The 24867-nt window shown below is 37.5% G+C and overlaps 1 protein-coding gene across 1 annotated transcript in view; it reads left to right on the top strand.

Annotated features, from left to right (window-relative positions):
- The window catches only part of RNF169 (ring finger protein 169), an 81028-nt gene that overhangs the window by 12706 nt on the left and 43455 nt on the right, over nucleotides 1–24867 (top strand). The window contains exon 2 of the mRNA XM_045555471.1: nucleotides 14154–14227. Coding sequence (XP_045411427.1) covers nucleotides 14154–14227 — 74 coding nt within the window. The remainder of the gene's footprint in view (nucleotides 1–14153; nucleotides 14228–24867) is intronic.

Raw genomic sequence — 24867 nt, 5'->3', positions numbered from 1 at the left:
CATTTATTGAATAAGGATTCTTTTCCCCAGTGTATGTTTTTGTCTGCTTTGTCAAAGATTAGATGGCTATATGAGGATGGTTTTATATCTGGGTTCTCAGTTCTGTGAAAGTTTTCTTTTTTGGTGAATCCAAATCTGCTTTCCTAGTTTTAGTATTCAGGTTATGTTAAGACCATGATTATTTCTAAGTTTTTAGGTTAAACTTCTCAGATTCATCTCTTGGGTCCTTTTCTTCCCTTCCCCCAAGTTCTGGTCGTACTACACTACTTAGAGTTCTTGGAATACAGTATGCATTTTGAAACCTTTCTGACATTTTTCACCTAGGATTATTCTGCCTAGAATACTCTTCCTTCTTATCTACCTGGAAAAACTTTACTCATCTTTTAAGACCCAAGTGAAACATAAGTGCTCTGTAAAATTTTTCTTACTCAAAGAGGATTTTATTATTCCTTTCTTTATGCCAGCACTTGAACTTGTGCATCCCTCATTTCACTGGATTTCAGTTCTTTGTGTGTCTGTCTCTGGCACTACACTGAGCTCTTTGAGGTCAGGGATTATGTCTTTTTGTATTCAGCAGTTAATGTGGTACCCAGAAGGTATTAGACACTCGGTAAGTGTTTAATGAAGGAAAAAGATGCCTAAAAAACTCCTAAAAGAAGTTTTTCTTTATATGTTGTGGTTCCTTTACCATTCTGGTCATCTTTATATATGCCACTCAGAACTGAACCTGATACTTTAAGTAATGCCTGACCAGTGCAAAGTGTAATGTGACTTAACTGTCTTTCTCTCTGAGTGCTAAATTCTTATTGATGCTGCCAAAGGTTGTATTGGCCTTACTCATACTGAATTTGCAGGCAACGGAATTGCTCTTTTTTATTTTTTGCATGAATTGCTATCAAGCCAGTCTTTCTCTTCACATATATGTACAATTAAATTTTTAAGCCTGAAGACATTTTTTTTTTTTTTTTGGTTTTGGTTTGAAGACATCTTATATCCAATTTTTGTTTTTATTTTTCTAAATAGCAGTGGACTTATTTTCCTTTCCTTCTGTTTTGCCATTTCTTTTGTAATTTTCTAGTGTTTAGTTATGTAAAACTATTATAATAAAACCTCAAAAGATTTAACTCCATTAATTTGGAGTCAGTGATGAGACTTCGACTTTATTAAAGTTTACTTTTGCCTTAACAGTAAAGAAAAGTTTTATTAAATACAACTCCCTTCAGAAAGCAAATTCTTTAAAAGACCATAGTGTGAAATGGTGCTGGTATTAAAGCATTCTTTCTCATTGGTTCATTCAGCAATTTTTTTTTAATGCCACTGACACTGAGGTATATACTTACCTAGAGATCATCCCTATCTTCAGGTTTAGGGAGTCAGGCAGAGTCAAGTAATTATAACACAGGTAACAAATGCTACTGCAATTAAGATAAGTGCAGAATGCTGTGAGAGCCTGCAAGAAAGGTAATTTTCTCTGGGTTAGTGGGAAAACTTTGCAAAGGAGAGGGCAGTGAACAGAGTTTTGAAGTATGAGTAGGAAATCGTCATACAGTAAGAAAGAGAAAAATCATTCCGGGAAGAGGAAGTGGCATATGTAAAGTCCTGGTGGAGACAACGTGTGGCATATCTAGGAATGGTGAGATGTGCAAAGGCTAGAGAGGAAAGGAATATCAGGAATGGTAGATGATGTGGCTGGAGTGGTAGATTTGGTCCTGTTTATAAACCTTGATGGGCAGTGGGAAGCCAATAAAAATTGTTAAGAGGGAAGGTGATAGGGTCAGGTCTCCTTTATAAAGAACTAGGGAAGCAATGTTGGAGGAAGATGAAAGACAAAGAGTGAGAGACAGGGAGGCCAGTTGGGCTACCAATGAATGTACACAGAATTTGTTCCAAATAGGTACCAGAGGATTAGATGAGGTAAGCTACTCTGTTGAGGTAGGTGTTACTCCCATTTCATGGATGAAGAAACAGGCTTAGCTAAGATAAATACTGGTAGGTGGTAGATTTGAATGCAGATCTGTCTGTTTCCGAATCCTGCATTCTTTCTAATTTTGGTATCATTCTACCTTGTGGACTATTTGAATAATTCTTTGCCTCGAACAGGACAGTAATTAAGTCCGAAGGATTTTGTACTATGGTAGGTAGATGCAGTAGTGGGGACAACTACCTGGTCTTGGTCTGCCTAGGATAAAAGGTCTTGTGGTCCAAGGCCTTCATCTCAGCAGCATGCCTACACCTGTGTTTGATTCTGTGTCCTCCTTTATCATGTGCCTCTTGTTGCTTTGACTGTGGGGATCCAACGTAGGTTGATTAACAACAAAGACTTGTTGTTTGGGCTATTTCTGGATTCAAGGAAGAACCTTATTTGCTTTGACTCTACTCTTGTCTGACACTTCTTTTTGCAAATCCTATTGTTCTTGACTGTCTTAATTTGTCTTTCTCTAACCCAGGGGTTGGCAAACTACAGTCAGCAGGGCAGGTCCAGCTTCATCTCATCTTCTGAAAGCACTGACTCTCCTTCCCAGCCCCGTTCTCTTTCTCCTAATGGACTCTTACTGCAGCGTTTGTTTGTAAGATTCATTTGGCAATTGTTTATTTTGTGACATTGCATCTGACATCATCTCTGTAGTTATTTAAATCTATTTTTAAACTTTTTATGAATTAGCCTTAGCTAATAACTACACTATAAATGCATTGGGGAAAAGGTCTCATGTCTTTTCTTTGTGTATTTTCTCTTCCCACTGCACCTCCCTTCTTCTCTGCTCATTCCTTCTTTAACCTACTAATCTGGTGACTCTTTCCATCATTCTTACACATTTATATATGGTAACTTGATATGTTATCACTAATATTTTCTTTTTCCCATTTGTGAGTTCTGTGATATCACTTTTTCCAGCATGTTATTGCCATTTCTGTGTTTAATGTTTTTTTCATGTTTGAGATTATAAGGCATATTTAATTTGGTGACTTGCATCTTTTATTTAACCTAGTTGCCCATCTTATTAAAACAACATCTCATAGTATTAAAAAAATATATAATTTTAATGGCTGAATAATAGTACATTGTATTGACTACCTGTAATTATGTTAACTGTTCCCTCAGTATTGGACATTTAGATTATTCTTGGTTTTTGTTTTGGAATTATGAACAGTGTTGCAATGAAATATTTTTATGTAATTTTTAAAAATATTTCAGATGACTTTCTGAGATAGATTCCTAGAAATTAAATTATTGGGTCAACATATACAAGCATTTTGTAAGTTCTTGTTATGTGGGCTGTGACATGTTAATTTGATTAGTTATTTGCCAAAGGATAGTTTAAAAACAGTGAAATGTACCATGGTAATATTCAGTGGTATTAAGTATGGTACTCAAGTAAGCAGCCTTAAACTTTGATCTTAAATTTTATTAGCTTTTAACTTTTTCTCTGTGTACTTCCTCTTCTTCCCAGCTAAACACTTTTTATATTGCATCCTGTAAATTGTTACTTGTTTTGGGCAAGTGGGTAAGTGAGTTTAAGACGGTTGGTACTTGGCTATCATCTGTGCTCTTGGAGAATCAGAAAGAGTAAACTAGAAAATAGCAGATAAAATGGAAAACACTTTAGTTTGGTATTAGAACAAATTTATGGTTCACTCTTCATATTTCTGCCTTCCAACTGCTAAATGGTGTGCTTAAATTAAAATTTCTCCTTTCACATATTCCATTTGACCGTGTTTATTCAAAGTTTAGTGGGTAGTGTAAGCAGGTAAATTTGAGATTAATATGGATACTGGCCTCTTGTTTCTGATGTATCTTTGCACTGAATGTATGTTTAGTCGTAGAAGATGTACTTTGACTTGTTGTCTTTCTTTTGCTCTTGTATACTTCCACCTCTTGCTGTTCTGTGCAGGACTTAGGTATTTGGTTTTATAACTCTCTGACATTTTACAGTTGCTTCATCCAAGTATGTTTTTCCTTTTCTTGTTAGATTGTGAATTTCTTTAGGACTTGGATCATCCATATTCTTATTATCTTATCTCTTTCTCTACTCTCTCAGTGGAATGTTCTCTACTTTTGCCCTCTTCTCTGCTCATTCCCTCTTTAACCTCCTAATCTATGGTGACTGTTTATATCTTCAAATGATCTGTTAGTAAGGACTTCCTTCTAACCAAATTGATTTGATTGCTCTGCCATGCCATAGTTGATAAACAGTATTGCTTTTTTTTTTCTTTTTAAATTGTGTTGGCTCTTTCTCTTGTGTTGCCTTCTTTTCTGTTTTTTTTATCTTCCCTTACCTGACTTGTATGCCCCTAAAATTCTGTGTGTAGTCCTCTTTCGCTTTTCTTTGATTATTCCTTTGGAGGCCTCATTCAAGCATCTCTACTGTTACAGCTTTTGGTGACATTTCTAAATGAAACCCTCAACTATATAGGTTTAACCCTCTTACCTTAATTCCAGTGCTATATGCAACTGCTCACAAGACATCTCTACTTCAGTGTCCTTTCTCATCAGAACTTCAGTATGGGCCGGGCGCGGTGGCTCACGCCTGTAATCCCAGCACTATGGGAGGCTGAGGTGGGCAGATCGTTTGAGCTCAGGAGTTCAAAACCAGCCTGAGCAAGAGTGAGACCCCGTCTCTACTAAAAATAGAAAGAGATGATTTGGACAGCTAAAAATATATATAGAAAAAATTAGCCGGGGATGGTGGCACATGCCTGTAGTCCCAGCTACTCGGGAGGCTGAGGCAGTAGGATCGCTTAAGACCAGGAGTTTGAGGTTGCCGTGAGCTAGGCTGACACCACAGCACTCACTCTAGCCCGGGCATCAGAGCGAGACTCTGTCTCAAAAAAAAAAAAAAAAAAAAAAAAATCTATATGAAGGCATGGTAAGTTGCCAAGGCAGCCAGGATTTCAGACATTTGTGGATTCTTGGCAAAGGGAGACTGCAGCTATTAAGAGGCAGAAAGTCAGCAGAGCTTTCTTCATGAGGGATACAAAAATTGTAGTTCAGAGCTGCCAAGGCAACCAGAACTTGAGAGGCCAAGATCCCAGAGAGAAGGGAGGTCCGTCCCTCCCCTCTTCCACCTGCTTTTATTTCTGAGGCATTTGCTGATTCTTAAACTGGGCAGGGTTAAATGCTAAAAAACCTTGCAGAAAGCTACTGAAAAGTAAGGCAGATTTAACAGGTCTTCAGTGTTAAGAAGCAAAAAGTTCATGATCTTTCAAGGAATATAGTCTTGGTAAATACACCAGACTCTCAGTTGGACCCTTGGATGGATATAAGCCAGGGCAGAGTGAGCTTTAATAGGCTTAACAAAGACTGCAGCCAGCTTTGAGTCAGCTCGTGTCCTATTTGGATTATAAGGTGGTCTACTCTCATTCTAACTGCATGTCAGAGAACATGGTGCATCTTTTGTAGGAACATAACATCACCCAAAGCCTGCACAATTTTTCATACACAATGAATGTCATTCTAAAAAAATCTACAAGTAAACCAAGAAACCAGACCAGGAATAAAACCATATAGTATAGAAATAGATCCATAGTATGCCAGTCATCTAATTATTTTATCAGTCTCTATGTGAAGGACATTTAGGTTGTTTCCAGTCATTAGGTTTTTCTTTTTTTATTTTTTTTGTGACAGAGTCTTACTCTGTCACTCCGAGTAGAGTGCAGTGGTGTCATCATAGCTCACTGCAACCTCAAACTCCTGGGCTCAAGGGATTATCCTGCCTCAGCCTCCCCAGTAGCTGGGACTACAGGTGTGTGCCACGACGCATGGCAAATTCTTCTATTTTTAGTAGAGCCGGGGTCTTGCTCTTGCTCGGGCTGGTCTTAAACTCCTGAGCTCAAGCGATCCTCCTGCCTCAGCCTCCCAGAGTCCTAGGATCTGCCAGCCATCATGATGATGCTAGCAGTGGTGATAGAGATGGATATTAACTTCATATATGTGTGGCAAATATTACTTTTTCCAAGTTTATCTTTTGGCTTTTTTTATTAAGCTCTGCAGAAATTTAAACTGAATTTTAAGGATGAGTTGTTTTTTGCTTGGTATCTGTGGAGAGTAAGAGTGGAAGGTAAGGGCATTTCAGACACAGGCATGGAGGCAGAAATAGCAAACTGTTGTGATTACAAAAAATTATTTCTGTAGGTTTAAGGAAAATATATTAGTCCTCAGTTAACCATTTTACAGCAGATATTAATGTAAACATATATTTGTATTGTGCCAAGTAATCCACCAAACACTTAACAGCTTACAAGCTTTTGAATTCACTATTAATTTTGTCTGCAGTTCTGAGATATGGTTGTAGTATTATTACCAAGTTACAGATGAGGAAATTCAAGCGCAAAGAGATTTTTTAACTTTGTCCAAGGACAAATAACTAGTAAGTGGGAATTTTCAAATTAGGATTTAGGTTTTGGGACTCAGTAAGTCCAATGTTCTTTTTCATCCTGCTGCACTCATAAGAAATTGAACCTGCAAGGATAAAACTCAAGCATAGTCAGGTACTAAGAGGTCATTACCTTTAGATTTGAAAGTTGTTAGGATAATATCTTCCCAATACAGTTGAATGAGATTCTTTTTCTAATTTTGCATTCAGTGTGGATGCTTTGACAACTATACTTTGTTCTTGATGGTTTGATGCAATTAGCAAAATGTCTGTCTTGTTTGTTTGTTTGCCTTTGTTAGTAACTAGTCACCACACCCCAGAGAAAATCCTTTTTCAGGAAGGATCTTCAGGGAACTATAGCTATTCCTACAATTCACATTAGACTAAATGCAATACTCAGCTTAGGTCACTGGCCACAGATGTGTGTCATTCTTAGGGTATCGTATCCTTAGAGAGTTTCTCTTCCTATTAAGCATAGTAAGAGTCAGAGGATAGGCATTAAGAAAGTACTTCATCCATCGGATTCATTTACAAATGCTAAGATATTAAGCATCTCAGTGACACCTGAAGTAGTTTCCAGCATTTCTTTTCTGTTAGGTGAAGGAAAGGTGAGTTGTTTTTGTTCTACTGAAACACTTGAAAATCCCTATAAAAGCTGGTGGAAGGGTTGGTAGATTTGTGACTAATTCCTTTGGACTAAGGAAGATAGTGTCGTCTTTTCTGGTTCTGACTTGACACATTGTTGCTCTGCTTTTGTGGTAATGTTGTCATTCAACCACAGTTTCCTCTTTTGGGGTGGAGGAGGCTGACATATGACTTCAGGAAGGCAAGGGAAGTAAAGAGGAAATTAAAAGTAAAGCCCCACGTCAGCAGACACAAACTATTTTATTGTAAGTGATGGTTCTTTATTAAAAGTCAGGGAATCTGAAAGGTTAATAATAAATATCTTAGTATAATTAATAATGTTGAATGCATACATGTTCTGCATTCAGCTTTAATTTTTTTTTTTTTTTTTTTTTTGAGACAGAGTCTTACTCTGTTGCCCTGAGTAGAGTGCTGTGGCGTCAGCCTAGCTCACAGCAACCTCAAACTCCTGGGCTCAAGCCATCCTCCTGCCTCAGCCTCCTGAGTAGCAGGGACTACAGGAACACCCAATGATGCCCAGCTGATTTTTCCATTTTTAGTAGAGATGGGGTCTTGCTCTTGCTCAGGCTGGTCTTGAACTCCTGAGCTCAAGCGATCCTCTAGCCTCGGTCTCCAGAGTGCTAGGATTATAGCCTGAGCCACCGCACCTGGCCATGCATTCCACTTTAAGAGACATTGTGAGAGACTTGGATTTATTTAAAAGGGAAGATTTTCATTTTTCTGATCCGTTTCTCATATTAGTCTAAGTAGATTGAAACACCACAATTTTGTAAGGCTTCAAAGAAATTGTTTTGATGTTATGATTACTTTTGTGTATGTTTAAAATCCTAATATAGCATTTTACCCATAGCATTAAATTTTAATAGAGTTTTACAGAATTTAGAGAAACATGTTGAATAGGAAATAAAAGTATTATCACTGAATCATTAACTTTAGAAGTTATCTAATGTGTTGCCTTCATTTCTCAGGTGGAAACTGAGATCTAAAGAAATTTTAAGTCCATGATATGACGTGTGTGTGTGTGTGTTTGTGTATGTGTATGTGTGTGTGTGTGTGTTGGGAGGTCCCCAGGACCACTCACAGGTTCATAGATTCACTAGGGGAACTTAAAGGACTCAGCACATAGTTGTAGTCACTGCTGTGATTTATTACAGTGAAAGGATACAGAGCCAAATCAGTAGAGGGAGAAGGCATGTGGGGTGAAGTCTGGGGGAAACCAGGTGCAAGCTTCCAGAGTCTTCTTTTGGTGGAGACACACAGGGAATGCTTAATTCCTCCAGCAAGAATTTGTGACAATGTGTGAAATGTTGCCAACCAGGGAAACTCATTAGAGACTTAGTGTGTAGAGTTTTTATTATGGGCTGATGACATAAACATTCTCTGCCTAACGTGCCAAAATTTCAGACTCTCAGCAGGAAAGCAGGTGTTCAACATAAACTGTATTGTTTCAACAAACAGTATAGGTACAATGAACCACTCTTATCAGAGTGGGGACCTCAAACCCAAGTTCCTAAGCACCAGCCAAGGACCAACCTTGTAAATAGGCTTTTTTAAGGATAGGCAGTTAGGCCTGCTACGTCACCTCTTCTCTGCAGTATGTGTGTGCATGTAACATTTAGCGTGTAGAGTGCTCTCATTAAATGTTAGCTGTTTTTGGCTGGGCATGGTAGCTCACACCTGTAATCCCAGCACTTTGGGAGTCTAAGATTGGGAGGATCGCTTGAGCCCTGGAGTTCGAGGCTACAGTGAACTGTGTTCATACCACTGCACTCTAGCCTGGACAACAGAGCAAGACCCTGTCTCAAAAAAAATAAAAAAGGAAAGAAAAGAAATGTTAGCTGTTTTTATTTATTTATTACAGGGATTTTATTTTTTTATTTTTATTTTTTTTAAGAGACGAGGTCTCTCTCTGCCACCCAGGCTGGAATGCAGTGGCCATTCACAGGCACAGTCATAGCTCACTGCAGCTTTGAACTCTTGTGCTGGAGTGATCCTCCCACTTCAGCCTCCCAAAGCACTGGGATTACAGGTGTCAGCCACTGTATCCAGCCTCCTTCTTAGCATTTCTAGAGAGCATTGTTAAAGTAGGAAATAGGATTAAATGTTTAAGTTAATGTCACATTAACTCACAACATTTTATCCTTAACTGTTTCAGTATTCAAGAAGTACTTTAAGTACTCTCTGTAATTTTTGAGCTTTTAGACATGGTGCCACTTAATGTAGTACAGTCCTAGTCAGGACAAAAAATGATCTTGACTTTTTAGCATTTTGTATACTTCAAGCATTATACATCCAAGATTAAACAGATTTATATCAGTACTAATTTTGGTGAATATAAATTGGTACCCCACTCTTACCCCTGCTCATTATCTTTTTCTCTTAAATAAGTCAGAGGCATAGTAAGATTTCAGTCAGTATACTGAGTTCCTACTTGGCCTTATATATGAACTTTGAGATTTCTTAATAAATATCCAAAGGTGAATTTAACTTTTCATATACTATACATATGAAAGCAGTTAGATCATTACCTTTGTTTATTGTAAGTTGTACTTGGAAATAAATTGGATCAAACCACAATTTAAAGAGTGTTATCCTACTAACACCAGAGACAATTTTATACTTAAATTCTGCTGCATGCCACTCTACTGGCTGAATTAGGTTATAGATTGTTTTCATTCTTATTACACTCATTTGATCCTCATAATGGCTTATCATAATAGGTATTATTCTGTGGCTTATCTGAGGCTCTGAAGCTTCTAAGTTGGGGATCAGGCTTTTAACTTCGTATTATTTCCACTATATAAAAGATGAAAGTCGGGTGCAATCCCAGCTACTCCAGAGGCTGAGGTGGGAGGATGGCTTGAACCCAGGAGTTGGAGACCAGCCTGGGCAACACAGAAGGACCCCTGTCTCTAAAAAAATTAAAAAACCCAAAAACATTAGCTAGGTGTGGTGGCATGTGCCTATAGCCCTAGCAACTCCATAGGATGAGGAGGGAGGATTGTTTGAGCCCAGGAGTTCGAGGGTGCAGTAAGCTATGATAATGCCACTGCCCTCTTAGCCTGGGCAACAGAGTGAGATTAAGTCTCTAAAAAAATTAAATAAAAGATAAAATATGAAGATGTTAAGCTCTTGAGACATTTTGTACCAAATATCAGCAAGAACCATTTTAGAAAATGCAAATTCTCCAATAGTAAGTGAAAATTATTTCTACCAGGCTATCACTAAAATATTTTTAGTCTATTATTTATAAACCTGAATAAGATTATGTTCCTTATGTTGCTTCCCAAATAAAAATAAAGATTTAGAATTTTTAAAAGTAGATCTGAGAAGAATCTTATGCATTGTACCAGAAGAAATTATCATGGAATTTGTTATTATATCTTGGCCTGAGGAAGGCCTTTCCAAATATGATACAAAATGTGGAAGCCATAAAAGAAAAGTTTGATTAATGTAACTACATAAAAATAACTGCTGTAAGCAAAGTCAGCACAAATAAGCTGGGAAAAGTATTGCTATTCCTGTGACATAAGGCTAATTTTCCTTATATAAAGAGAGCTTCAGCAAATCAAGAAGAAAATGTTAATAGAAGGAGGAATAAAGGAAATGCATATATATTTCATATCAAAGCAAATTACTCTTACTTATATAACAAGTAATCAATTTCACTCATAAAATAAGTATATAAGATATAAAATTTCATCTATTAGATTGGCAAAACTGAAAAGTTTCAACACACTGTTGGAAAAGGTGTGAGGAAAATGGTACTCATGCATTATTGGTAGGACTATAAATTGATACAGGCTTCATGAAGGAAGGGCAATTTGGTATTATCCTTTGACCCAGAGATTCTGATTCTCGCAGTTTATCCTATGGATACACTTGCAGACATTCAAAATGATATATATGCAAGATCATTTATTATAGCATTGTTTCAATAGTTTCTGTATTTAGGTCTCCCTTTTTTATTCTTGATATTATTTTGTGTTCTTTTTTTAAAATCAGTTTTACGAGACACTGGTTTATTGGTCATTTCAAAGTACCATGTGAAAAATTGAATCAGCTAGGGTTAGTTGTGATCAGCAGAAATCTACTCTGGTAAATTTAATTAGAAAAGGAATTTATTGACAAAGAATGTTGGGTAACTTAGAATCACCAACCAGATAGCTAGAAAACTAGGCTTGGAAAATGGCAGCCAGGATCAAAGAGCAAAGTGTGTATAATAATTCTTTGAAATGTTTTGAAACTTCATTGTGACCTAGTATATTATCAGTACTTTTAATTATTCCTTGTTTGCTTTAAGGAATATATATTTTGTTCACTGGGTACATACATAAATATAAAATATATTATCAAGTTAATTTAATTGTTCAATTTTTCTACATTTTTACTACCTTTTAGTCTGTCTGATCTTTTTGTAACTGTGATGTGTTAAAATTTCTTGCTGTAATTTTGGATTAATTTTTCCTTATAATATTATTAGTTTTTGTTGTAATACACGTTCATGCAAGTTTATGATTGTTATATCTTCTTGATGGGTTGGCTTTTTTTTTTTTTTTTAAAGATAGTAAGGAAGACTTTATTCAAGGGGGCTACTGCAGTGGAATTTGTAGTAGGGGAGAGAGATTGTGCTCAACTGTGGATGAGTTGCCTTTTTAATCATTATGCAATTTCCCTCTTTATTCCTATTAAAGCTTTTCTCCCTGCTTTGTTGTGAGCTAGCTGTGTGGCCTTGGGCCAAGTTATTTAAACCCTCACTTTTCTTATTTTAAAATGGGTATAATACCTACCTTACAAAGTTTCTGTGAAAATTCATAAAGAAAATGTATATGAAATACATGTAATAGGTTTTCCGTAAATGGATTTAAAGTACTTTTTTGCCATAAGGGTTTTGTTTTCCCTTCCTTCTTTCCTTTTCTCTTTTAAAGCATCTAATTTTAAATACTATTTGCCTATAATTGGAAATGTGCTTAAGGGACAAAAATAAGCATCAGGACTTTTTTAAGTGGGTGAAGGTGATGGAATGTTTGCCTCCCAAACTCAGGGTCTAACCATTCTGTAGTACTTGGTAGGCTTTTAAGTTACTGTTTTCTGTATTTGCATTGGACCTAATGTTTCTAAGTATCTTCTTCATTCCTCAATATACTAAATAAGAGTCTTTCTAAAATAGTTGAGACAACTGACAAAGGGCAACTTTTTGGGGAGCCTGCTTTTCTAGAACAAATATTTTATCAACCTCAATGGGATGTAGAGCTATTAGTCTTAAAATTAATACTCTATTTAGATTACTAAATATATGTAGAGGGTTTAAAGAAGGGTCATTTACATTTAAGGAAGTAGAGTGTGTACTTTCCCCCACCTTTTTAAAGTACTTAAGGCTTTTATTCCTGTTCTTAACTTTGATTTTTATCATTTATTTATATAACCAACATGTATTGTGTTTCCTATGGCCTGATGTCTTGGATTTAAAAATACATATAGAGAAGGGGAGAAGACAGAATTTCAGCTGAGAAAACAGCATAAAAGATTTGAAAATACTATATAGCATACATATGTTGTGACTAGACTGTCAAGAGTTGAGAGATACAGTGCTTTAGAAACATAAAATTGTGATTGGTCTCTGGAGAACTTTGAATGACATGTTGAAAAGTTTTGACTTTATTCTACAGGCCAGTCAAAATCACTGAAGGCTTTGAGGATTAAAAAAGAATTAGGTTATATACTGAAAATATATATAAGATTATATGCATGTTATATACTTTATATTTTAGCATTGTTGAGAAAAAGTAAAATACAGCATTATGAATAAAACTTCAGCTTATTTAAAATCTTACTTAGCAATGGCTAGGTGTGGTGGCTTGGGCCTGTGCTACTTGGCAGGCTGAGGGAGGAGGCTCACTTGAGTCCAGGAGTTTGAGACCAGCTTGGGTGATATGGCAAGACCCTGTATCTACAAAAAATAGAAAAATTAGCTGTGCGTGGTAGTGCACGCCTGTAGTCCCAGCTACTTGGGAGGCTGAGGTCGGAGGATCACTTGAGCCCAGAAGTTTAAGGTTGCAGTGAGCTATGCTTATGCCACTGCACTCCAGCCTGAGTGACAGAGCGAGACTCAGTCTCTAAAAAAAATAGAGTCCCTAAAAAAATAATGTTACTTGGTAAGATTGAACTAAAGCTTTAAATTTAGTTTTTCCTTGATGTCTTTTAACATGTTCCTTTTATCAGTGAGCCCCTTTGTGTTAGTCCGTTTTGCATTGCTATAAAGGAAATACCTGAAGCTGGGTAATTTATAAGGAAAACAGGTTTATTTGGGTTATGGTTCTGCAGACTGTACAAGAAGCCTGACACCAGCATCTGCTTCTGGTGAGGGCTTCAGGGAGCTTCCAGTCAAGGTGGAAGGGGAAGGAGGAGGCATGTCACATAGTGAGAGGAGCACGAGAAGGAGGAGGTGGTGCCAGGCTCTTTTAAAAAAACAGCTCTAGTGTGAACTAATAAAGTGAGAATTCAGTATGTGGGGAGGGCACCAAGCCATTCATGAGGATCCGCCCCCATGACCCAAACACCTCCCACTAGCTCCTGTCTCCAACTCTAAGGATCAAATTTCAACCATGCGATATGGAGGGACCAAACACCCAAACTGTATCGTCCTTCTAGACCACACTGTATAAAATTACCTTTTTTTCCTACCGTACATTTATTTTCTTCTGTAGCACTTAGTACCACCAGTCGTAGTATATATACACACACTTATTTGTTTTATTGTCTGTTTTCCTCCATGAGATTATAAGCTCCATGAGAGCAAGGACTTCATTTATTTTATTTTATTTTTTGAGACAGGGCCTTGATCTGTCTCCTGGGCTAGAGTACCATGGTGTTATCATAGCTCGGTGCAACCTCAAGCTCTTGGGCTTAAGCAGTCCTGCAAGGACTTTATTTGTTCAGTGTTTCTCCCCAGTGCTTAGAACAGTGCCTGATTTATAACCTTTAATAAATATTTGTTAAATGAGTGAATGAATATTCAAATTAAGATGACCACAGTTTTTAATGTGATTTACAGTGTGGGGGCAGCAGTAGGACAAGGTCTTGCTTCCTTCCATAAAGAGTCCTGTTAAAAAGTATTTTCTTTTCCCATTCTTCCAGACTTTATATTCAGAGCACCAATCAAATTAAGCAAGCCTGGGGAACTTCGTGAAGAATATGAAAGCCTGAGAAAGGTATAGTATATATATTATCATGACCTTCATTTTCTTCTTTTCTTTTCCTCCCCTCTCCTCCCCTCCCCTCCCTTCCCCTTCCCTTCCCTTCTTTCAGTAGGGTCTTGCTCTGTCACTGGGGTGCAGTGGCACGATTACAGCTCACTGCAACCTCGAACTCCTGGGCTTAAGCAATCCTCCCACCTCAGCCTCCCAAAGTGCTAGGATTACAGGTGTAATTGCTTGTATTATTTTTCCTTATCTTGCACGGTTCTTCTAATTACATGTAGCTGGTCTTTAATTGCTTTCACTCTGTTAAGTACTCCATAAGAACTGTCCCGTAGGCCAATGAGGGGATAGTGACGTAATTTCTTTAGAAAACGTTTACCACTGGTAAAGCTTTTATCTATGTCTATATTATCTTATTTTTCATGTTTTCAAACTAATTGTGGGAATCACCTACAGAAGTAAAACTTTAAAAAGGCTGGCAGTAAGAAATATGTCGCTGGATTTGTGTCATTCTTTCCCAGCCTTCTCCCTGCACCACCACCCTTCACCCAGCTTTATAATTGATTAGGTAATCATTCTACATGTGTGTATTTAATAATTTATGAAGGTAAGTAATCGGCTTAATCTGAATCAGGCATCATGATAAAACAGGTGAGACAATAACACTATTGTGGCATTTTATACTGAATGAAAAATCAGTATTTAACAAGGGCGTGTTAAAGAGAAAAGATGATAGAAAACTGTGCTTAGTTACTACAGATTCTTTGACCTTCCCTTTTAAGTGAGGGTGTTAAATGTTGACTTGGATCCTCATGCTCTTTTTCTGTTGTCATTGGAGGTTTTGTTTCTTTTTAAACTACTTACAAAGCTTTTTTTTTTTTAAATAGAATAAATTATTTTCAGGGACCACATCAAAAGAACTACAGGCTCTTCTTAAATAAAGTTTCAGATTATGCAGTTATAGTATTTACTTCTAATATACCTTTTTAGAAACTTCAAAAATATGGAAATTATAAAGCTGTCAGTTTGAAGGTAATCCTTAGAGAAAAGAAGGAGTTGGAGATAGAAAAAGGAGGTAAAGCAGAAGGCATAGTAAGAGTAGAAGTTTGTATGAGCCTTGGGAGAGTGAAAGAAACCTTGAGGAACTGTACTTTTTGTTCCTGTTAGAGGGGAGGTACAGGACAGTGGTTTTAAAAGAGGCTGATGGAATAATGTTTTGTGAAGCTAGGACAATCTCACCTTGTTAAACTGGATTGAATTTGGAAAACACTCACCTACGTCATTTGGGTTAAATAAAAGTAGGTCCCTCTCCCCCACACCAAGTATCTAAGTTATCCTACATCCATTATACAAAATGGAAATCCATGCCATAAAATAAAAAAGCACTATTAGGCATACTATTCAGCAATAAGAAGGAGCAAACCACTGATACATGCTACCATACGGATAAACTTCAAAAAGATCCTAAGTGAAAGAAGCCAGATATAAGAAACCATATATATATTCTATGATTACATTCATAGAAAATGCCCAGAATAGACAAATGTATGGAGACAGATAGTAGATTAGTGGTTGGTGGGAACAGAGGGTGGGAACAGGGATTAATAGTAAATGGGCATGAAAGATTTTATTGGAGTGATGAAGATTTCTAAAACGGATTTATGATGTGTTCCATATCTTTGTAAATTTATTAAAAATCATTGAATTATACACTTGGATGGATTATTAATATATAATACATAAAATATGCCTCAATGAAGTTATAAAAAAATTAAAAGGCACTAAACATTTGGATGAAGAAGTTACTAGATAGACATGCTTCTTAGAATGCATATTTTCTGAAACAAAGCAAACTGAATTTATAATTATCTGGGTGGATCCCTAGAGGAAGATGATCTTTGAAAGTTTATACTTAGCAAATGATGATAAGTGGAAGTTAATTCTACCCAACTCTTTATCATTAATTTGATGTATAACATACTACTAATACACTTTATTTAGTATGCTTTATTACTTTAAAGTGACAGTGAAAACTTTTTTATGGGCTATAAAATGTTAACAAAAATTTTATTCCCCTAAGTCTAGTTCTTTTAAAAGGGGTTACTTTATTTAATAATCTATTCAAGTCTACTACCTGTGAGAGATTTAGGAACAAACCAGGTTGAGATAAGGGGACTGCTATAGAATGGAAGTGATTTCTTTTTTTTTTCTTTTTTTTTTTGAGACAGAGTCTCACTCTGTTGCCCGGGCTAGAGTGAGTGCCGTGGCGTCAGCCTAGCTCACAGCAGCCTCAAACTCCTGGGCTCAAGCTATCCTTCTGCCTCAGCCTCCGAGTAGCTGGGACTACACGCATGTGCCACCATGCTCGGCTAATTTTTTCTATATATATTTTAGCTGTCCATATAATTTCTTTCTGTTTTTAGTAGAGACGGTGTCTCGCTCTTGCTCAGCCTGGTCTCGAACTCCTGAGCTCAAACAATCCACCCGCCTCGGCCTCCCAGAGTGCTAGGATTATAAGCGTGAGCCACTGCACCAGGCTTTGGAAGTGATTTCTTTCAGATACTCAACTAGGCTGTAAGGGACAACTAAGAACAGGGAGGTGTGTTCTTAATGTCCTTTTCAGCCAAAGACCTTTGAGTTAATATGCTTACTGAGGTCACTGTGAGTTTCCAAATTTATGATTCTATGAGTAGGTTTGGATTTCTAAATACCTTTAGATTTTTTTCTTCCTGCTGTATGTTGTAGTTAATTGTCTTTTTAACATAAGAAAAATATGCACAAATATGCAGAACCAAATGTGAAAGTTCCTCTGTAGCTTTCTTCCTGCTGTTTTCCCCAGAGGTACCTAGTATCAGTACTGTAATGTTTGTCTTAGACTCCTTATATGCTTACATAAACATACATGTACACTCTAGCCTTTTTCAGTATAAATGAGATCATGATGTGTATTCATTAATTAGTGAGATATTTATCATGCCTCTAGTATATGCTGGGCAGTGGGGATGCAGTACTGAAGAAAACACTCAAGATCCTTGACCTCAAAGAGATTCCTTTCTAGTGGGGAAGACAGATAAGAAATAAGCAAACTGGCCGGGCCTGGTGGCTCACGCCTGTAATCCTAGCACTCTGGGAGGCCGAGGCGGGCGGATTGTTTGAGCTCAGGAGTTCGAGACCAGCCTGAGCAAGAGCGAGACCCCGTCTCTACTAAAAATAGAAAGAAATTATCTGGCCAACTAAAAATATATAGAGAAAAAATTAGCCGGGCATGGTGGCGCATGCGTGTAGTCCCAGCTACTCGGGAGGCTGAGGCAGTAGGATCACTTAAGCCCAGGAGTTTGAGGTTGCTGTGAGCTAGGCTGACGCCAGGGCACTCACTCTAGCCGGGCAACAGAGTGAGACTCTGTCTCAAAAAAAAAAAAAAAAAAGAAAGAAGCAAACAAATATTTAATGTATAATAATAAAGCAGGGTAAGAGAAGTTATACGGGAGAGAGTGGGAGGGAAACTTGGGGAGACCCAGAAAGTTTTATGTAGAGCAGTTAGGGAGGGTCTCTCAGAGGAAGCAACACTTGAACTGAAACCTAAAGGAAGTGAGGGAGCAAACCAAGTAAAGGTATGAGGAAAGAACATTCCAAAGGCCCGGAAACAGAAACAAGTTTGGCTTGTTCAAGGAACCAGAAGGTGATTGTGGCTGGAGCTGAATATGCAAGGAAGTAGAAGGGTGGGTGGTACGGGGGTGGGGGTGAGGGTGAGGGAAGATGAGTTGGGAGACAAAAGGGCCAAGTCAAAGAAACCCTGATTAACCTAGTAAAGAGCCTAAATTTATTTTAGGTATGATGGGAAATCAGTAATATGATCTGACTTATACTTTTGAAAGTTTTCTGGTTGCTCTGTGGAGAATAAACTGTAATAGGCCTAGGAGTTCGGACTTGTGTTTTCTGTGAATAGTAGAGACCCCGAAATAATAAACAAATTAGGTATCCAGGATTCCTGCTAAATGAGTAGATTTTAGCTGCTCTTGCCATTAAAAAAAAAAAGAATGGGTAACTATGGAAGATGGTAGATATGCTAACTTGTTTCACTATAGTAATCGTTTTACTATCTATATGTATCCCACAGCATCATGTTATATACTTAAATATACACAATAACATTTATTTAAAAAGCAAAAAAAATTAGGAGTTTTATTTTTCTCAGGCAACAAACTGGAGGTAAGCAGTCCATGGCTGATATGGCAGCTCCGTGACATCAGTGATTTAGGTTCCTTTTGTTTTTCCTTTTGGGCATCTTCAAGCATGCCTGTCTCTTATGGTATGTGATGGCTGATCCTCCTTGAGAATCAAATCCAGACAGAAGGCAAAAGGGCACATGTTAGCTGAATTGTTTTTGTTTGTTTGTTTGTTTGTTTGTTTGTTTTTTAAAAGATGGGGTCTTGCTCTATTGTCCTGACTGAAGTGCAGTGGTGCAATCATAGCTCACTGCAGCCTCATACTTCTGGGCTCAAGTGCTCCTCCTACCTGTCTCCAAGTAGCTGGGACTATAGGTGTGTGCCACCATGCCTGGCTAATTTTTAAAATTATTTTGTAGAGATGGGGTCTTGCTCTGTCACCCAGGCTGATCTTGAACTCCTGGCCTCAAGTGATCCTCCCGCCTCAGCCTTCCAAATTTCTGGGATTACAGGTGTGAGCCACCTTGCCTAGCTGGAATTGGATCCTTTCAAAGAGCTTTGTCTAAGTCCCCCTCACCCAGTGGCTTCACCTGTATTTTTTAGTCCTGTGTCACAGCTACTAGGGAGGCTGGGAGGCATAGTATTTTGGCTAGCTACAATAACTTCCTGAGTAAAATCAGGGTTTTCTTAGGGAGGGAGCAGAAAATGTGTATTGGATTGGCAACTAGCAGTCTCTGCCTGATGGGGCAACAATGGAAAGGAAATAGGGCCAGTTAGGACACACTTGGAGTAAGCAATGTGTTGGGTTTAACCAGGGTTTGGGTTTTGCCAGAAGTATGACAGAGGGAAAGATGCAGTGGACTTGAGGGTATATACAGGGGAGTTATTATAGTTTTGAACCATGGATCTCGGTTGTTTAAGGAGGAAATTGAGGACCTGAGAGTGTGGTGGACAGTGAAAGAGTGGAAGGGTCAATGGACTGGAAACTTTGATGGTGAAAAAGAATTGTAAAAAGTAAGATTGCTAGCATACAGATAAAGCTGGAGAGCTAGGAAATGGGAAATGGTGGTCTAAATGTAAGGCTTCAGTGTGAGCCTTGCGAGGTGTTTTAGTCATTGGACATTACAAGACTTAGGGTATGACTATGGGAGTAGATAGCTGAAATAGGATGGAGGGAAAGATTTATTTAAGGAGGAGGTGAAAGAACACTGGAGGTGAGAGTACACTGATACTGAAATCTTTAGGAATGATCACTAGAGTAGTTGGAGAGAACTTGAAATTTAGGTGCTGAGTTTTTCTGTGAATAAGGAAGAGTGACAGGGGTTATGAGTATTATAGTCTGAGGATAAATACTTCAAAGAAGCTAGGATTTTTGAGGAATAATATGATCTATTCTGTGACTTGCTTTTTTCACTTAACAGCATTTTTTGGGGGGGTGGTTTTTTAAATATATTAATAGCTACTTTTACATCTTACATGATATTTCATATTATGAATGAGGCATAATTCACCTACTCATTCCATTATCATTGGCCATTTAGTTTCCTGTTTCACCCAATTTTAAAGAAATACTGTGCTGAGCACTCATGAACATATGTGAACAAATACATCCTTTAGGTTAAATTCCTAGAAGTGGAAGTGTGAAATGGTATGTACACTTTTTGTATTTAGGTAGATATTAACAAATTGTCTTTTAAAAAGACTTTTCAACTTATTCTCTCATGAATGGTAAAAGTGAGTCCTTTTTCCTTAAATCCTTGCCAAACTTTTATTTTTGTTTTTGATATTTTACCAGTCTCCTAGATGAAAATGATCTCATTGTTTTAATTTCATTTCTATGATTACTACAGAGGAGCAGTGTTTTATGTTTATTGGCCATTTATATGTTTTCTCTGACTTGTTTATATTTTTACGTGATTTCTTGTTTATAACCTTTAGACGTGAAAACCAGTTCCATCTTTTGGGTATTTGTGGTCTTGACTGCTGGTGGCATGCTCTTTTTGTTGTTTTCCGTGCTCTTATAGATTTATTTTATTAAAAAGAAGTTTCCTGACATTTTATGGGGTTTTAAGTGAAAAGGGAGTTTTAACACAAGCTCAGTCCTTCATCTTAATACATTGCTTGAGAATTTTGTTATAATTTGTTCTTGCTATGCAAGGGTCTGCAGTAAATGCATATTGAAATGAAAAATAATTTTTAGGGAGAAATTACTTCAATATTGATCCCTTTGTATGTTTTTGTTATATATGAGATGGCTAGTCATCTTTGTCTCTTTTTTTTTTTGAGCAGAGTCTTGCTCTGTCACCCTGGGTAGCGTGCAGTGGCATCATCGTAGCTCACTGCAACCTCCAATGCCTGGGCTCAAGCGATCCTCCTGCATTAGTCTCCTGAGTAGCTAGGACTACGGGTGCACACCACCACACCCGGCTAATTGTTTCTATTTTTAGTAGAGATGGGGGTCTCATTCTTGGCTCAGTCTGGTCTTGAACTCCTGACCTCAAATGATTCTCCTGCCTTGGCCTCCCAAAGTGCTGGGGTTATAGACATGGGCCACCACACCTGGCCTTTTCTTTTTTAAAAATTTGCTTAAAAGTATCTTGTATTTTAAAAGTATCTTGTATTTACTTAGGAAGTTTTACATATGTTCTGTCACACCACAGAAGAAGCATGTTGTTGGCTTATTTTAAAAAGTTTTTTCCTATTATACATCTTTCAGGATGGATCTGTTTGTTTTGATCTCTTTAACTGCACACCTCTAATATAATATCTTGCACATAGGAATTCACCAAGTGCTTATTGAATTAAATTGTTGGTCATCTAGTTTCAAACCCCCTTTTTTAATGAGAAATAACTTGTATAAGAATGTACAGCTGGCTCATGATAGAGCTACGTGCATTTTAAGATGTCTAGGGTTCTTTTTGCAACACTGTTTGCTATTTTTTCTTCTTCCCTCTGAAATGTTGTATAATCTTTGAGGAAATGCCACTTTCAGCATGTGCTGGCATACCTCTTTCTAAAACCAGAAAATATAAGATCTCATAGTTCATCTTTAAGAATTGATAAGATATGTGGTACTAAGGAGAAGGAAAAACTCTCAAAATGGTGTTTAAATTTTAACTATACAAGGGGAGAACAGCTAGCTGATGGGATGCTCAAAATCTAAGAACATTAGACATGGTGGTTGTCTCCTTTTACTATTAATATTTACAGCTACCCAGATGAGGGGAAACAGCTTTATCAAGTAATGGGCATTTCAAAGAAAAGAATACACTTGGGAAATTTAAAACATCAAATTTAATTAAAATAGCAGGTTATTCAGTTTATTTCTGCAATGTGCTATTTTTCCTTGTCTCTCTCATTTATGAGAAGGAGGATCAGTAGTTATGAGGTTACCATAAAAATGTTTTTATGGTTTAGAGACTACTTTAAATAAAATCATTTAAATACCACTTGAAAGCCAGACTAAGGAATTTTCCAGAATGGCTGCAACTATTTTGTCTCTAGTACAAAATAAAATATTTTGTTAAAATATCTGATTAGTGAGACTTTTAATAAGTTAGAATAGCTTTATTTTTTTCTGCTTATGAAAATAAGCATAATTATACAATTCTGTGAATTACAAAAAAAAGTTCAGGTTATCAAAAAGATTTAAAGAAGAAAGGGAAAATCACCAGTAATCCTGCCACCTAATAACCATATTTAAATGTTTATCATAAACTTAAGATTTTTTAAAAAATTGATTTTGGGTCATACTGTGTATGCCATTTTTATTGACCTTTTAAAATTAGCATACCATATGAAGCTTTCCATGTTAATACATTGTTTTTTTGGATAGCATCAGCAATAGTGACTGATTAGAATTAGACCTTATAGAAGCAGTAATTATTAATGCCAAATGAGAGTCTAGACAGAGGATATAAAGCATCAGTTGCTCTAGATACCTAAGTAAATGGAAACTAAATGGAAACTAATAGAAAGTAAATGGAAACTGATACTAATTTGATTATCTAATAAATTCATCATGTTCTGAAGCAGTGGTCCCCAACTTTTTTCTACCAGCTTGTGTTATACTGTTTTCATAACCCCCATGTGAATTTAAAATATTTTAAAGTGTCTTCTATTAAAGAATAAGCCCCCTAGGCTGGGCATGGTGGCTCATGCCTGTAATTCTAGCATTTTAGGAGGTTGAAGCGGGAAGATTGCTTGAGCCTAGGAGTTCAAGACCAGCCTCAGCAACATAGCAAGACCCCATCTCTACAAAAAATTTTTAAAAATTAGCAAAGTATGGTAGCATGTACCTGTAGTCTCAGCTACTCAGGAGGCTGAGGCAGGAGGATTGCATGAGCCCAGGAGTTTGAGGTTGCTGTGAGCTATAATGATGTCACTGTACTCCATCCTGGGTGACAGAGCAAGACACTGTCTCAGAAAAAAAAGAATAAGCCCTAGACATCAACAAAAAACATATTTGGTCTATTTATTGAGATGGCAATATTTAGTGTGTATAATCTTGCAGACTTTAAGTATCTGATTTATTAGATTTTTAAAAATATATTGAAAATTAATGATTCCCATTACTATCCTTGTGAATCCTCCCTAGGAATCTAGAGTCTCAATTTGAGAAGTGTTGGCTCAGAGATAACTAAAAAATGAGTAAAATATGCAAAACTCATAATTTACTGAATGTTTTCACATGTATCATTTTACTTTAAGAAAAATGTTATTTGTTAGGGGAAAGATTAATTAAATACCATGCGGCTATATGGTTCTGCTCTCACAAATTATTTCTGTAGCCTACTATTATTGAGTGGTGGTCTGTTTAACCAATTAATTTAATTTTATTTTTTTAATTTGAGACAGAGTCTTGCTCTGTCACCTGGGCTAGAGTGCTGTGGTATCAGCCTACCTCACAGCAACCTCAAACTCCTGGGCTCAAGCAATCTTGCTGCCTCAGCTTCCCGAGTAGCTGGGGCTACAGGTGTGCACCACCATGCCTGGCTAATATTTATTTATTTATTTAGTTAGTTAGTTATTTTAGTTGCCAGCTAATTTTTTTCTATTTTTAGTAGAGATGGGATCTCGCTCTTGCTCAGACTGGTCTCAAACTCCTGACCTCAGGTGATCCTCCCACCTCGGCCTCCACCGCATCCCTATTTAACCAATTCAGATAAGAAAATGAGAAAATTATGGATACATGAGCTTCTATTCTTTAAAGTATCATTGGACAGCACTCTTCCCACAAGCCTTGTGTTCATGGCACTGTCTGACTGGTTACCCTTTATGGTGGCATTGAGAGTATGGTGGTTTCTCACAAAGCGTGGGGACTGGAACAGTCACCACAAGAGGTATGGTTTGTGTCACAGAATGTATTTACTGGAAGGACCTTTTAAAGATCACTTAGTCCAACCTTATCATTCACTTCAGTGGCATTCTACTAGAATGTAAGCCCTATGTGAACAACTTTGTCAGTTTTGGTCAGGGCTACATACTGAGCACTAAAAATAGTGCCTGACACATAGAATCTGATGCTCTGTAATTATTTGTGGGACTGAATTTATTGAACACAGACCTTGTGTCTGGAACTCAAGTAGGGAACGGGAAATCAAGAATGAATAATCCCTGATTGAAAGAAGCTTGTAGTGTCTGGGGGAAGAGGGATTTGAAACCAAGTAACTGAACACAAGTAATTTGTATTAGAAGTCCACAGTAGAGCTATGTTCTGGGTGTTAACAAAATGTATTTTTTTTTTTAAGTTTTATTTTTTGAGGCGTTATCTCGCTCTGTCACCTGGGCCAGAGTGCTGTGGCATCAGCTTAGCTCACAGCAACCTGAAACTCCTGGGCTGTAGCGATTCTCCTGCCTCAGCCTCCTAAATAGCTGGGATTACAGGCACAGGCTACCACACCTGTATAATATTTCTATTTTTAGTAGAGATGGGGTCTTGCTCTTGCTCAGGCTGTTCTCAAACTCCTGACCTCAAGTGATCCTCCCACCTTAGCCTCCCAGAGTGCCAGGATTACAGGTGTGAGCCACTGTACCCGGCCATGAAATGTATTTTAAAATACCTGGTTTGAAATAGTATGGTATATTTATGTGTTTTATTCTGTTTTTTTTTTATTTTTATTTTTTTATTTTTTTTTTATTTTTTATTTTTTTAAGACAGAGTCTCACTTTATTGCCCGGGCTAGAGTGAGTGCCGTGGCATCAGCCTAGCTCACAGCAACCTCACACTCCTGGGCTTAAGCGATCCTACTGCCTCAGCCTCCCGAGTAGCTGGGACTACAGACATGCGCCACCATGCCCGGCTAATTTTTATGTATATATATTTTTAGTTGGCCAGATAATTTCTTTCTATTTTTAGTAGAGACGGGGTCTCGCTCTTGCTCAGGCTGGTCTCGAACTCCTGAGCTCAAACGATCCGCCCGCCTCGGCCTCCCAGAGTGCTAGGATTACAGGCGTGAGCCACCGCGCCCGGCCTATGTGTTTTAT

The sequence above is a fragment of the Lemur catta genome, chromosome 7 (genome assembly GCF_020740605.2).
Source record: "Lemur catta isolate mLemCat1 chromosome 7, mLemCat1.pri, whole genome shotgun sequence".
Lineage (NCBI taxonomy): Eukaryota > Metazoa > Chordata > Mammalia > Primates > Lemuridae > Lemur > Lemur catta.
This window is presented reverse-complemented; position numbering and strand designations above follow the sequence as displayed.